The 16,016-nt window shown below is 38.0% G+C and overlaps 1 protein-coding gene across 1 annotated transcript in view; it reads left to right on the top strand.

Moving 5' to 3' along the window:
- Window positions 1-15,764, top strand: part of Lipt1 (Lipoyltransferase 1) — a 57,173-nt gene extending 41,409 nt beyond the window's left edge. Inside the window, exons 3-6 of the mRNA XM_071678752.1 lie at window positions 4,258-4,365; window positions 9,147-9,357; window positions 11,769-11,902; window positions 13,802-15,764. Of these exons, the coding sequence (XP_071534853.1) occupies window positions 4,258-4,365; window positions 9,147-9,357; window positions 11,769-11,902; window positions 13,802-13,987 (639 nt within the window). The 3' untranslated portion in view covers window positions 13,988-15,764. The remainder of the gene's footprint in view (window positions 1-4,257; window positions 4,366-9,146; window positions 9,358-11,768; window positions 11,903-13,801) is intronic.
- The last annotated feature ends 252 nt before the right edge of the window (window positions 15,765-16,016 follow it).

Below are 16,016 nucleotides of genomic sequence, written 5' to 3'. Positions count from 1 at the left end.
CAGGCACCTCACCATGAGTCATACATACATTAAATAACCTTACCAACCAGTCAACAATACAGTCACCCCCTTTTTTAATAAATTCCACTGCAATACCATCCAAACCTGCTGCCTTGCCGGCTTTCATCTTCCGCAAAGCTTTTACTACCTCTTCTCTGTTTACCAAATCATTTTCCCTAACCCTCTCACTTTGCACACCACCTCGACCAAAACACCCTATATCTGCCACTCTATCATCAAACACATTCAACAAACCTTCAAAATACTCACTCCATCTCCTTCTCACATCACCACTACTTGTTATCACCTCCCCATTTGCGCCCTTCACTGAAGTTCCCATTTGCTCCCTTGTCTTACGCACTTTATTTACCTCCTTCCAGAACATCTTTTTATCCTCCCTAAAATTTAATGATACTCTCTCACCCCAACTCTCATTTGCCCTTTTTTTCACCTCTTGCACCTTTCTCTTGACCTCCTGTCTCTTTCTTTTATACATCTCCCACTCAATTGCATTTTTTCCCTGCAGAAATCGTCCAAATGCCTCTCTCTTCTCTTTCACTAATACTCTTACTTCTTCATCCCACCACTCACTACCCTTTCTAATCAACCCACCTCCCACTCTTCTCATGCCACAAGCATCTTTTGTGCAATCCATCACTGATTCCCTAAATACATCCCATTCCTCCCCCACTCCCCTTACTTCCATTGTTCTCACCTTTTTCCATTCTGTACTCAGTCTCTCCTGGTACTTCCTCACACAAGTCTCCTTCCCAAGCTCACTTACTCTTACCACCCTCTTCACCCCAACATTCACTCTTCTTTTCTGAAAACCCATACAAATCTTCACCTTAGCCTCCACAAGATAATGATCAGACATCCCTCCAGTTGCACCTCTCAGCACATTAACGTCCAAAAGTCTCTCTTTCGCACGCCTGTCAATTAACACGTAATCCAATAACGCTCTCTGGCCATCTCTCCTACTTACATAAGTATACTTATGTATATCTCGCTTTTTAAACCAGGTATTCCCAATCATCAGTCCTTTTTCAGCACATAAACCTACAAGCTCTTCACCATTTCCATTTACAACACTGAACACCCCATGTATACCAATTATTCCCTCAACTGCCACATTACTCACCTTTGCATTCAAATCACCCATCACTATAACTATCACTGTAAGTCATATATGTATGAATATTATTATATGTGTAATAGAGAAGTTCCAGAGGGGGTTGACAAAGATGGTACCAGAATTAAGGAAGCTAAGTTACAGGGAAAGTCTAGAAGCTTTGAATTTACCCACCATGGAAGAGATGAGTGAAATATGACCTAATTACAGTCTTTTAAGTTTTTAAACCAGATAGATAATGTAGACACCGAGTGGTTTTTCGAAAGATGTAGATATAGAACCAGAGGACATTACATGAAATTAAGTAAGAAACTTTGAAAAAATAGACAGAATAGTACTATTTTAGTATGAGTCTTGGATGAACGGAATAGACTAAGCATGAGTGTGGGAAATGTGGAAACCATACAGGACTTTAAAAATTTGTAGAGTGTTCAAGAGATGGAAATGTAAAGCCCCCACCCCACACAGTACCAAAAGATAATTACACAACTCGGCTTGGGCACACAAGTACGAAAGGTGAGATCAAAACTAGGACATGATTTTAGGTTGGAAGATGACTGCTGAACAGTAGTAGTTGAAGTAAAAGAACACAGTTCTTGGAATCTTCAGATGGATCTGCAAAATCAGATATTGTATAGGGTCAATGAGGAAACTGGATGCAGTTAGAAACAAGACAAGGAGGCACAAGTAGAATAGATTAAAGAGTTAGAAGGGTTTATAACAGCCAAGACTGCTGCATGTTGAAAATTAAAATTATTGGTAAATTAAGAAAAGAGGAGGAGTACATTGCAGAAGTGCAGGAGATCATGAAAAGATGAGTCACTGAGTAGATAAGGGAAGCCTTACAGAGGGATATAACCATGTATGAGTTTATGATGGTCTTTTGGATGGAAAAAGACTATATACCAAACAAGGAGGAAAATGTAGCCAGAGAAGGACAGAAGGTCCAGAAAGTACTTCAGGAAATGAAGGAAACAGAAGCAATTTTAGAAGTAAAAGTTAATAGAATGGAGAGATACAAACAAGACACTAGGGGAAGTCTATATAGGTTAATTGATTTAGAGGTGCTTAACCAAGAGCTGCTTAAATAGGGAAATAGAAATAAACTTGCCAGAATAGAGGGTTCAGAAAAGTTTGTCAAAAGTGACAGATCAAGGAAAGAGAGAGAAAGAGAATGCCAAAGAGAACTAGCTGAAGGCAAAAATGAGAGTAATTGAATCAGGTCAGAGGGAGGAACAACAGCCCTACTTCTGTCCCAAGGAATTCACATTACTTAGATAATTATTATCTAGTTGATCTTCATAACAAAATTATGAAAGTATTTTTTTTTTTTTGAGGAATGTTTTTTTAGATTCACCAGCACAGTATGTACAGTGAACTTTAGTACTATTGCAGCAAAAGGGTTAGAATCAGCAAAACTTATGAAAACCTTAGCCAGCTTTGCCATGGGCCTGACATTTATCCAACTATTTCAGTATGAAAGTTATCAGCTATGCTTATCACTTTCAGTGTAGTTGCAGTAAGCCAAAATAAACACTTAAACTTTCAAGGGGAGACTTTTGATCATTGTCATTAGAAAGTTTGGGGAAATATTTTTATGACATTCTTTGTAAGCTAAAAATGACTTCCTGGATTTTCCATTGAGAATGGCCTCGGTGAGTTTCTTTTGAATGCACATTTGTTTACTTGGTGTACATGTAGATGAAGCAGAGGAATGTATATCTTTATGAGAGTGAATGAAACTCGGGGCAGTATTTAGGGAAGCAGTGCTTACATGAATGAATGAATGATGGTGATAGAAAAGTCCCTTCTAAGGAAGGGAGTGGGGGAGGAAGAGCAAGAGTTAGGTTAGTGTAAGTGAATTTTAGCTGGAGGTAAAGAGCCAGGGCTTGACCCAGCATGCATTGGGTTGTGGGGATATTTAGGATAGGGCTGATGAGTGGAGGGAGAAGGAAGGGGCATTTGGGGGGGGGGGGATTATAGGAGGAGAGGGATTGTATCTCTGACAGATAGACACTGATATTGCCAAGATGTTTACATGTGCAAGAGAAGCATTTGTCATGAAGAAAGTGGGATGTGGGCATGTAAGAAATGGTGATGCTAGCTCAGAGGCACACTCTCTTAGAACACGAGGAGGTATGCTATCTCAGCCACCTGGACCAGGACTTCTTTTGGTTAATGACAACCTTTTAAGATAGCCCAAAGCCCTAGATTCCTGGCTAAGAGTTAGACTATTTAATGTTGAAATTGCCCTTTTGTCAGTTCTTTAAAGATCCCAAGAGAAATTCATACCTTATGTCTATTTCAGTCTCTTAATTAAAGTTTATCAAGGGGAACAGTATTTGCATTCCTTGGATCCTTGAAACCTCTTTTGGCATGGATTAACAATGCATTTTTTTGGTTTAGCATGTGCCTTATACTAGGGTTTATGATATGAGAAAGTTTGCTTGTACTTTAGCCTTCCCTGCTCTTTCTCAAAAAAAGTTTTTCTGTACATTAAAAGCTTTTTGGTTGATGCCTACAACCTATGAATAAGTAAGCTTTCTGTGGTTGAGAGCTAGTGGATTGATGATTTCATTTGTGTAGCATTCTCTTTAATGTCTGAGGGTGGGCACAGAATGAGTGAGCAAGCCACACTCTATTTGAAAGGATGGTGATGGATGAGGAAAGCTATTGCTTTCTGCTGGACAGGCTAAAGAGTTAAAAGGTTCTAAGCCCGATAATCTTAAAGAACTTTCTCATGCTCACAGGGCAATGCCTCCAAGAGAAAAGGTTTTTTAAGATTGCAAAACCTACATTTTGAATATACTAATGCATGGACAAAATTGACTTAATCCATATTTTCTTCCTGAGAGTACTTCATAGTTGGTTTGTTGTAAAGGGGTTGATGAACACTCCAACTGGTGATGCATGATGCTTGTTAGCTAAACACTTCATATTGCTTTTCATGATACTTGATATAGATGGGGTTTGGAGGTCTCTACATTTAATTGATAGTAAGTGTTGGCAGTAATTACTTTTTACTTTAAGAATACCGTACTTAGCAAGGGTTATGTACTTAAATACTGTACTCAGCAAGGTTTATGTACTTTATGTAAAAAGAAAATTAATTCTTTCAATTTTAGGTGTCTGGTTCTGCAGCAAAATTGGGTCGTTTGGTAGCCTATCATCACTGCACTTTAATGGTGGGAACAGACAAACAGCAGCTGAATCTGGCACTCCAAGGGGATAAGGTAATCATTATTTTAATTATGTTATAAGAGGTTGCCCTCTCTCAGTTATAGCTAGTAAGCAGTTATAAGTAGTTTGTTGTATTATAAGGTTGTCTTCATTATAATTATGTTTTAAGAGGTTGCCTTATCTCAGTTAGAACTGGTAAGCAATCGTAAGCATTGATGGGTCTATAATAATTAGGGTCCTCTGTAGAAACACCTCTTACACAAATTGTATTAGATATGACAGAGAAACACAGTGGTATGTTTGCCATAACACCTCCTGTTATAAATCTTTTGCTGAGAGTAAGCAAGCTTTCAAACCTTTCCCTACTGCTGCACATAACCCGACTCCAACCACTGCTCAATGTCCTTCACACTTCTCCCTGTACCATGCACCAGTCTACCACTGCATGTATAGTGTGCTTATGTAAGGGAAAGGTTGTCAAAAGTTGTAAGTTAGTTTGACACAGAGGATATATATATATATATATATATATATATATATATATATATATATTTTCTTCTTTTTCTTTCAAACTATTCGCCAATTCCCGCATTAGCGAGGTAGCGTTAAGAACAGAGGACTGGGCCTTGAGGGAATACCCTCACCTGGCCCAATTCTCTGTTCCTTCTTTTGGAAAAAAAAAAAAAAAAAATGAGAGGGGAGGATTTCCAGCCCCCCGCTCCCTCCCCTTTTAGTCGCCTTCTACGACACGCAGGGAATATGTAGGAAGTATTCTTTCTCCCCTATCCCCAGGGATATATATATATATATATATATATATATATATATATATATATATATATATATATATATATATATATATATATATTTCTTTTTTCTTTCAAACTATTCGCCATTTCCTGCATTAGCAAGGTAGCGTTAAGAACAGAGGTCTGGGCCTTTGAGGGAATATCCTCACCTAGCCCCCTTCTCTGTTCCTTCTTTTGGAAAAATTTATAAAAAAAAAATAGAGAGGGGAGGATTTGCAGCCCCCCGCTCCCTCCCCTTTTAGTCGCCTTCTATGACACGCAGGGAATACGTGGGAAGTATTCTTTCTCCCCTATCCCCTCTCAGTTTTTTTTTAATTTTCCAAAAGAAGGAACAGAGAAGGGGGCCAGGTGAGGATATTCCCTCAAAGGTCCAGTCCTCTGTTCTTAGCGCTACCTCGCTAATGCGGGAAATGGCGAATAGTATGAAAAAAAAATATATATATATATATATATATATATTTTTTTTTTTTTCATACTATTCGCTATTTCCCGCAATAGCGAGGTAGCGTTAAGAACAGAGGATTGGGCCTTTGAGGGAATATCCTCACCTGGCCCTCTTCTCTGTTCCTTCTTTTGGAAAATTAAAAAAAAAAATAAAAAAACGAGAGGGGAGGATTTCCAGCCCCCCGCTCCCAATATATATATATATATATATATATATATATATATATATATTTATTTTCTTTTTCTTTCTTTCAAACTATCTGCCATTCTTGTCGCCACCCCACCACACATGAAATAGCATCCTCCCCCCCAGTGAGTTAGCGCCAGGAATGCACAACAAAGGCCACATTCATTCACACAGTCTCTAGCTGTCATGTATAATGCACCAAAACCACAGCTCCCTTTCCACATCCAGGCCCGACAGACCTTTCCATGGTTTACCCCAGATGCTTCACATACCCTGGTTCAGTCCATTGACAGCATGTCGACCCTGGTATACCACATCATTTTAATTCACTCTATTCCTTGCATGCCTTTCACCCTCCTGTATGTTCAGGCCCTGATCCCTCAAAATCCATTTCACCCGATCCTTTCACCTCCAATTTGGTCTCCTGCTTCTCCTTGTTCTCTCCACCTCTGACACTTACATCCTCTGTCAATCTTTCCTCACTCATTCTCTCCATGTGTCCAAACTATTTTCAACACACCCTCTTCTGCTCTTTCAACCACACTCTTTTTACTACCACACATATCTCTTACCCTTTCATTACTTACTCGACCAGACCACCTCACATTACATATTGTCCTCAAACATTTCTTTTCCAACACATCCACCCTCCTCCACACAACCCTATATCTATAGGCCATGCTTTGCAACCATATAACATTGTTGGAACCACTATTCCTTCAAACAAATATACCCATTTTTGCTCTCTCAGATAATGTTCTCGTCTACCATATGTTCTTCAACGCTCCCAGAACCTTTGCCCCTCCCCCACCCTGTGACTCACTTCCACTTCCATAGTTCCGTTTGCTGCTAAGTCTACTCTCAGATATCTAAAGCACTTCAGTTCCATCTTATTTTCTCCATTCAAACTTACCTCCCAAGTAACTTGTCCCTCAACCCTACTGAACCTAATAACCTTGCTCTTATTCACATTTACATTCAACTTTCTTCTATCACACACTTTACCGAATTCAGTCACCAGCTTCTGCAGTTTCTCACCTGAATCAGCCACCAGCGATGTATCTTCAGCGAACAACAACTGATTTGCTTCCCATGCCCTCTCATCCAGAACAGACTGCATACTTGCCCCTTTCCCCAGAACTCTTGCATTCATCTCCCTAACCACCCCATCCATAAGCAAATGATTTGTAAAGATTTTTAGAAGAGAAGAGAGAATGTTGGGAGGAAGAGAGTGGTGAGAGTAAGTTATATGTCAAATAGCAAAAGGAATTATGGTATGTTAGAAGCAAGAGAGTTGTTACCCAGTCAATTGGTCCATTGATAACTGAAAATGATGATTTACTTCTTGACAATGAAGACATTGCAAAGATTTTAAATGATTTTTTTTTGCATCTGTATTCTCATGTATAGATACAGTTTATGTCCTGAATCCAGTTCACTTGCCAAGAGAGGAAAATATTTTGTGACATGGATATAAGAGTAGAAGATATGGATTGTATCAGCACTAAATGAAATAAGAATTAATGAAAATGAGGGAAGCCTGGGTAAGTTTTATCTACAGGCAATGAAAGAGACAAAAAATGAGATAGTTTAATCCTTGACTTCTCTCTTTAATAAGTCACTTGCTATGAGGAAAGTTCCAAAGGAATGGAAGCTTGCTAATGTAACACCCTTTTTCATAAAAGATTATTAAATCACTGCTTGGAAATTATTGTCCAATCAGCATAACATCTGTAGTTGGTAGACTCTTGGAAATCATCATTCAGGATAAGATTGTAAACCATTTAGGGGACCACCAATTGATAAATGACTCTTGGCATGGTTTTCGATTAAATCATGGTTACAAACTTGTGGACAAACAATTTGCCTTATATGAGACAAAATATTTTTTTCTTCAACAGATTAATAACATATGGAATGATTTACCAATTACAGTGGTTGAAAGGAGCACCATAGATATGTGTAAGAATAGACTTTATAAATCTTTTGCTGCAAATCTATGATTGACACTATTGGTGCCTGCTGAGGTGCGTGAAAAGTTTATTATATTCTTCAGTTTCAATTATGTATATATTTCTACTTGCACCATACTGATCTACAATTTTCATATCTTTTCCACTATCACAAACTGCCTCAAAGGGACCTGTAGATCTGTTGCTGTTTGATTTCCTTTGTATCCCTTTGTATCTTACAAGGAGGGTTTGTTCTTTGGTATGCTGGAGGACTCTGTGGTGTGCTAGGGGTATGAGAGATGAACTAGTTGCTGTTTCTAGATGATCTGGCTGTGGTGGTTTACTCCAGAGAAACTCCAGAAGCCATTGATGGACTTTTGGGAGTATATGAAATAAGATTGAGAGTAAATAGGAACAAAAGATAGGTAATAAGGTGCAGAATGGAGATCAGAGAGGAAGGTTTGATTGCAAGTTTGAGCAGGGAGGAATAGTGTTTATGGTTTCTTAGTGTCGACTTGGCAGAAGGTTGAAGTGAGGCTTATTGTGGGAGGAGGGAAAAGGCCCTTGGTGTATTTCAGTATTGTATGGAAGGAGAAATCAATGTGTGTCTGGTGGGTATGTTTTAAGATACAGTAGTCCTGAAAGTGTAAGTCTAAGACCTTAAATGCAGAAGAAAGGAAATGAAAAGCATTAGGACTTGTGTCAGGTGGATTGAATGAGTAAAATAAGGAATGACAGTGTAAGAGAGAGGTGTGGTAGTAAGTGCAGTGTGTTTAGGAGAGCTTACCAGTGAGTGCTGGAATGGTTTAGATTTATGAAGAGGAGGAATAAAATGGACTGAGAGGATCCACTTTTCAGAAGTGGAAGGAGGAAGGGTTAGGAGGAAATAGAAGGATAGAATGAAATAAACTTTCTGTGTGTTAGGGCATAAACATTTTAGGAAGGTGAGAGGTGTGCATGAGATAGAATGAATATATGATTGTTGTGGTCTTGAGGGCAATGTGCTCTCAGTAGGCTGAAGTAGGAGATATTAAAGTGCTTTAGATCATGGGGTAGTTTTGGAGTTGGGATGTGGATGGAAGGCATTGGCTACTGTGCATTATGCATGACAGCTAGAGTGGAATTGTGCTAATGAAGCTGGTGTTTGTTCTTGACACTACCTCACTTAGGTGGGAGAAGCAGTTGGGGAGAAAAGAAAAAATTAATTTGATTATGAATATGTGTTTCACATAGTTGTGAATGCTACACCATTCACATCTACAATAAAGTTGATTTACATCAAGTTTATACATCAACCTTGGACCCTTCAAGTACATGACAGTTTCAGAATTTTGTTGGTGATTACCACTGCATTACTTGAACGATTCAGTCTTCCAACACATTATCTCTTTTGTTATGAATGAGGATATAGTACTAATAGAAAGTAACATCTTTTCTCACAGAGTATCCAGAGCAAAGCAACATCTAGTGTTCCAGCACCAGTGATGAACCTTAGTGATGCTAAAAAAGATATCTCGGTAGAGCAGCTCATTGCTAGCATCGGTCGCAAGTATCTGTGTAATCCCATGGAGGGGACAGAGTCTTCCTCACAGCAGACATTCCAGCAATCCAATGGCTTCACTCTCATTAATCCTACTGATGACTGGTTCCCAGGTATGTAAAACGCCACTTCATTTGATCAAGATGAATTGATATTAGCTTCATGATGCATTTCAAGATATTTTCTTATGAAATACCGTTGTAACAATACTGTGAATATTGTGAATATTATTCTTGATTATTAATGTTTTTCTATGAATCCAGATTTTATTGATTAAATGTTGTGATAAAGGTTGTGTATTAATCTAGGAGTTTTTATTTAATGAATGGTGTCATAAAAAGATGAAATAACCTTATTAAGAACATTTTTAATGATAAAAAAAATTATCAGACCTATGTACACGATTGATTTTTTTATTTGACAGACCGTGAATTGTGTACAGAGTATTTGTCAGTAGAGTTTTTTTTTGCAAAACAAATATGTAAACAACACAAAAGTTTCATCTCTTAATTCATATTGATGGACCAGTTCTTTTGTAGTAAATTTGCTCTTAGAAATTTCCTTTTACTTCTTTCTTTCTTTTAAACTATTCGCCATTTCCCGCGTTAGCGAGGTAGCGTTTAAGAACAGAGGACTGGGCCTTTGTGGAATATCCTCACCTGGCCCCCCTCTGTTCCTTCTTTTGGAAAATTATTATTATTATTATTATTATTATTCTTGAAAAGGCAAAGGGGATAAAAGTGAGTGCTCAAATTACAGAGGTGTAAGTTTGTTAAGTATTCCTGGGAAATTATATGGGAGGGTATTGATTGAGAGGGTGAAGGCATATACAGAGCATCAGATTGGGGAAAAGCAGTGTGGTTTGAGAAGTGGTAGAGGATGTGTGGATCTGGTGTTTGCTTTGAAGAATGTATGTGAGGAATACTTAGAAAAGCAAATGAATTAGTATGTAGCATTTATGGATCTGGAGAAGGCATATTATAGAGTTGATAGAGATGCTCTGTGAGAAGGTATTGAGAATATATGGTGAGGGAGGCAAAATGTTTGAAGGAGTGAAAAGTTTTTACCAAGGATTTAAGGCATGTGTACGTTTAGGAAGAAAGGAAAGTGATTGGTTCTCAGTGAATGTAGGTTTGCGACAGGGGTGTGCGATGTCCCCATGATTGTTTAATTTGTTTATGGATAGGGTTGTTAGGGAGGTAAATGCAAGAGTTTTAGAAAGAGGGGCAAGTATGCAGTTAGTTGTGGATGAGAGAGCTTGGGAAGTGAGTCTGTTGTTGTTTGCTGATGATAGAGCGCTGGTGGCTGATCCGTATGAGAAACTGCAGAAGCCGGTGACTGAATTTGGTAAAGAGTGTGAAAGAAGAAAGCTGAGAGTAAATGTAAATACGAGCAAGGTCATTAGGTACAGTAGGGTTGAGGGACAAGTCAACTGGGAGGTAAGTTTGAATGGAGAAAAACTGGAGGAAGTGAAGTGTTTTAGATATCTGGGAATGGATTTGGCAGCGGATGGAACCATGGAAGCGGAAGTGAATCATAGGGTGGGGTAGGGGGCGAAAGTTCTGGGAGCGTTGAAGAATGTGTGGAAGTCGAGAACATTATCTCAGAAAGCAAAAATGGGCATGTTTGAAGGAATAGTGGTTCCAACAATGTTATATGGTTACGAGGCATGGGCTATAGATACAGTTGTGCAGAGGAGATTGGATGTGCTGGAAATGAGATGTTTGAGGACAACATGTGGTGTGAGGTGGTTTGATCGAGTAAGTAATAATAGGGTAAGAGAGATGTGTGGAAATAAAAAGAGTGTGGTTGAGATAGCAGAAGAGGGTGTTTTGAAATGGTTTGGTCACATGGGGAGAATGAGAGAGGAAAGATTGACCAAGAGGATATATGTGTCAGAGGTGGAGGGAACGAGAAGTGGGAGACAAAATTGGAGGTGGAAAGATGGAATGAAAAAGATTTTGAGTGATCAGGGCCTGAACATGCAGGAGGGTGAAAAGCGTGCAAGGAATAGAGTGAATTGGAACGATGTGGTATACCAGGGTCGACGTGCTGTCAATGGATTGAACCAGTGCATGTGAAGTGTCTGGGGTAAACCATGGAAAGTTCTGTGGGGCCTGGATGTGGAAAGGGAGCTGTGGTTTCGGTGCATTATTACATGACAGCTAGAGACCGAGTGTGAACAAATGTGGCCTTTGTTGTCTTTTCCTAGCGCTACCTCGCGCACATGAAGGGGGAGGGGGGTTGTTATTCATGTGTGGCGGGGTGGCGATGGGAATGAATAAAGGCAGACTATGAATTATGTACATGTGTATATATGTATATGCCTGTGTGTGTATATATATATGTATTCATTGAGATGTATAGGTATGTATATGTGTGTGTGTGGACTTGTATGTATATACATGTGTATGTGGGTGGGTTGGGCCATTTTTTTGTCTGTTTCCTTGCGCTACCTTGCTAATGTGAGAGACAGCGACAAAGCAAAATAAATAAATAGAATATACATATGTTTTCTCTGTAGGACTGGGGAAGCTGCAGGCTGATTTATCATCACACACATGGTTGCATAACATGACTCCACGCTTCTCCATTACTCGCCCAGTCACCCTCCCTGAGTGTGTGGCTCACAACACTACTGTCAACATCACAGTGCAGGTGAAGTATAACAATTACTTTGTTATTGAAAGATTTATCACATGAATTTCTTGACTTTGTTTTTTGTATCTTGATGGCTGTCCAGTAAACGAAATCATCACTTTGCCATGGAAGTACTGTGGCTTGGACACTTGGCTTAGTAACACTTGTACCAAATAAATCAGTTGATACATGTCTGTCACAAAATGTAAATATGCAGATTTTTTTTAACCCCTCCATGGAACATTTTATCTTCACTGTATTGAATTCCCTTTTGGTAACAAAGGTTCTTTAATCTGTTACTGAGACTGAACTTTTTACTTAAGCAGGGATTCCCAGTACTGATCATAGAATGTACTTCTGAAATTATGTTATTAATATTATGTTATTAGTTTTTTCAAGATTGTCAAATAAGCTGATGCTGTACCTCCAATGGTTCTTCTTATCTCTCCATCAAAACATTGTTAGTACTGGCTTGACAGATCACAAGTGTATTGTCGTTTGCACCTACATAGACTTTTACGTTGTTGACAGTATCATTTACCGTTTTTCATTTCCTTAAGCCATGTAAGCATTGCCCTTAAGTCATCTGCTCTTATATGTATACCTCATATTTCTTAATACATCAGCTTGAACACATCTAGTTAATTCAGAACTTTTAGTTGTAGGGTTACTCTCCTCATTTGTGTAACATTTATTTTTTTTATTTATTGTGTACTGTAAGCAGTGTCAATTTATCATAATTTTGTACGTAAAACCAAAATGAGGAGTAGAGATGAATACATTTTGGTAGGAGTTAAGTGAGTGCGTAGGGAATTTTGATGCATGGGATCAAATCATAGTACTAGGGGACATTGCTTGCTAACTCCAAGTGTTGCTAATGCTGATTTTGTCACTAAGTTTTTGTGAAATGATCCTAGTCTACATATAATTTAATTAAATGTATTATCACACATCTTGATAGGTTTGGTTGCTAATGTTAACCCCAGACAGTCTCTTAGGTGTACTTGTACCATACATTTTATGATATGGAGACCCAAGTTGCTCCTGTAAGGGTTTCCTTTTTTCTTACCTTATTTGAATTTCAAGGTACTACATTAGATTGGTATCTAGCAATGCCCTTTGTCTCAAGCAACTGTAATTAACACTGAAAGATTCCAGTTTACCATATAGCACAGTGTTTTACCAAGTGCAGACCCTACCCTTGTTAGAACAGGTTGCTTTTTCCCCATCATCATATAAATTGAAGGACACATTTCATTAGTATGTAGAGATGTGTCACAAGAACTATATTTAGCATTGGGAAAGAATCCTAGTTTCTCATTTACTCATGTATTGCAATGGAGGAAGGTATGGCTCTGGCATATGACCTATACCAATTAGTGATTAATTAGTAATAGTTTCAGGGGTACTAATTATTGATACTAAATTAGCAGATGTTGAATTGTTAGCATTGAGAATGTTTTTTTTGTCCCAGTAATCCACTGTTAGTGGTGAAAAAGAGTCAAAGGTGTATGAGTCAGCAAATGTCAACACATGATAAGTAGAGTTTACACTGCTTGGCAAATTTGACTATCTGCACAGCAAACACCAATGAAAAAAATAAAGCTGTTTGCTGTTTCCTGCTTGAATGAGTTAGGGTCATGAACAGATGAATGAGCTTTCAAAGGAAGAATTCCTATAGCATATAGGCATGACATTAAATGCATTGCTTCAGATTTTTATAAGATCGAGCCTGATGAGTAGAGAAATGGAAATGCAGCATCTTGAGCGAAAGAAATTAACTGAGCAGAAATTTTGTAAATTGATTAGGAGATTACTTCAGCAGTTGTATTAAGATTTTACAGAATATCAGCTGCAAAGTGCATAGCATAATTGTACTTTGCGTATGAATATCAATATATTTTCTTTTTCTTGCAGGCATACCATGGTGAAATTGAAGATGTAAGAGTTGCAAGTAAAGGCATTTGTCCAGATGTTGAAGAATTGATTAATGAGATTGGTAGAGCTGTAAAGGGATCACGGTTTACCGTTGATATTTTCAATGATTTAGACAATCGAATGCGTCTTCCACAGCCACTTCGCACCCAGCGTTCAATGATGTGAGCTGAAAGTTGATTCAGCAAAGGAATTTTCTAATTAGGATTACTACTTGTTGATGTGTAAATCCACTGGTGAATATATATGTTTGTGTGTGTTACTGGACTCCACCTGCTCAAGGGTACACCCCCAGTGAGAGGTCACTTTTTCTGAGGTTTTATGATTGGGAATAGTTTCCAAAGAACTTTTCACTCCAAAGGAGTCAACGTTACCCTGCTACTGGAAGTGGCACAGCCTTGGGATGCAGGAACCTTTAGAAAGGTCCTAGGTACACCAAGATTCTTCCATAGAAATTGGTCTGGGGATAATTATGAATAAAAGAAATAGACAGGAAAGCAATCTTGCGGCAAAGAGAAAGGGATTCAAATGTTGAAGTCAGAGGGTGTATTGATGAGATAAATTGTTTAAGTCAGAACTCTGAAGGAAAAAGATGGAATAACATGATCCTCTGTCAGTTGCTTGATGGCAGCATATTCTTGGTTATGAGCTTCGTATGTCTGATGAACTAATTAGGCAAAATTCTAGCACCTTAAACCCCACTCCTGCAGGTTTTCACTTGGTTCAGGTTTTGTTGATGTTTGTCTAGGTTATTTTGATGTGATTGGAAAGCAAGTTTCTGTCACAGTTATGTTTCTGTTCAAGTCTTGTCTTGCAAGGTCTGTTGAGTGCATGAAATAAAATGTACATAGGGTAATTGCTGTGCTAACATGCTTACAACAGCTTGAATAACATGCATCTAACCTTCCCCACCCCCATGCATTGTTTTGGTCTTCTTGACTTTTTATATATATATATATATATATATATATATATATATATATATATATATATATATATATATTTTTTTTAAACTATTCGCCATTTCCCGTGTTAGCGAGGTAGCGTTAAGAACAGAGGACTGGGCCTTTTTTTGGAATATCCTCACCTGGCCCCCTCTGTTCCTTCTTTTGGAAAATTTAAAAAAAAAAAAAAAAAAAAAGAGGGGAGGATTTCCAGCCCTCTGCTCCCTCCCCTTTTAGTCGCCTTCTACGACACGCAGGGAATACGTGGGAAGTATTCTTAATCCCCTATCCCCTATATATATATATTATCCCTGGGGATAGGGGAGAAAGAATACCTCCCACGTATTCCCTGCGTGTCGTAGAAGGCAACTAAAAGGGAAGGGAGTGGGGGGGCTGGAAATCCTCCCCTCTTTTTTTTTTTTTTTTTCCCAAAGAAGGAACAGAGAAGGGGCCAGATGAGGATATTCCCTCAAAGGCCCAGTCTTCTGTTCTTAACCCTACCTCGCTAGCGCGGGAAATGGCGAATAGTATGAAAGAATATATATATATATATATATATATATATATATATATATATATATATATATATATATATATATATATATAAAGGGGAGGGCAGCAATTGGATTTTAAGTTGTGCACTGCATTATGCTTCAGCACTTTGTCATGATGTAATGATTTTTTTTCTACTTTGCTATAGGATGTCATTTAATAGGCAACATAATTTAAAACAATTAATTTCTGCTATCAGCACCTTTGATTAGACAATATGGAAACTGGAAGCCCCTCTGAGAGTTCAGAAATTACTCTTATAGCTAGTTTTGTATTTTTACATGTAAAGAATGTATATGCCACTGTGTGTCATATACTGGGAGTACATGATCTGTTGTTCAGTATACATATATATTAAGTAATATTCATATATGTATAATCATGCAGGCTAATAATTGTTAATGAAATTTTTCATATTCTTTATAGTATAATAAAATGTTCTATGTTTATTTTGTTTTTGATATCCTTTATTGTAAAAGTAAATACTTTTTAAACTTTCTATCCATGGACAACTTTTCAAGCACCTTATATCACATACATACATAAAAACACAGAGGCAAGTCTATATGCATATTTCCATCCCATACCCCTTTTTGGAGTGTACAGTATTTGTGGATACATATTCCTTCCCAGCACATACCTAAAATATATAGGTCTTTCGTAGTATATCAAAATACATTTACACTTTTCAGTGTACGTTC

This window comes from Panulirus ornatus, chromosome 2 (assembly GCF_036320965.1).
Source record: "Panulirus ornatus isolate Po-2019 chromosome 2, ASM3632096v1, whole genome shotgun sequence".
NCBI lineage: Eukaryota > Metazoa > Arthropoda > Malacostraca > Decapoda > Palinuridae > Panulirus > Panulirus ornatus.
The sequence above is the reverse complement of the archived record's forward strand: the minus strand, read 5'-3'. Positions and strand labels throughout refer to the sequence as shown.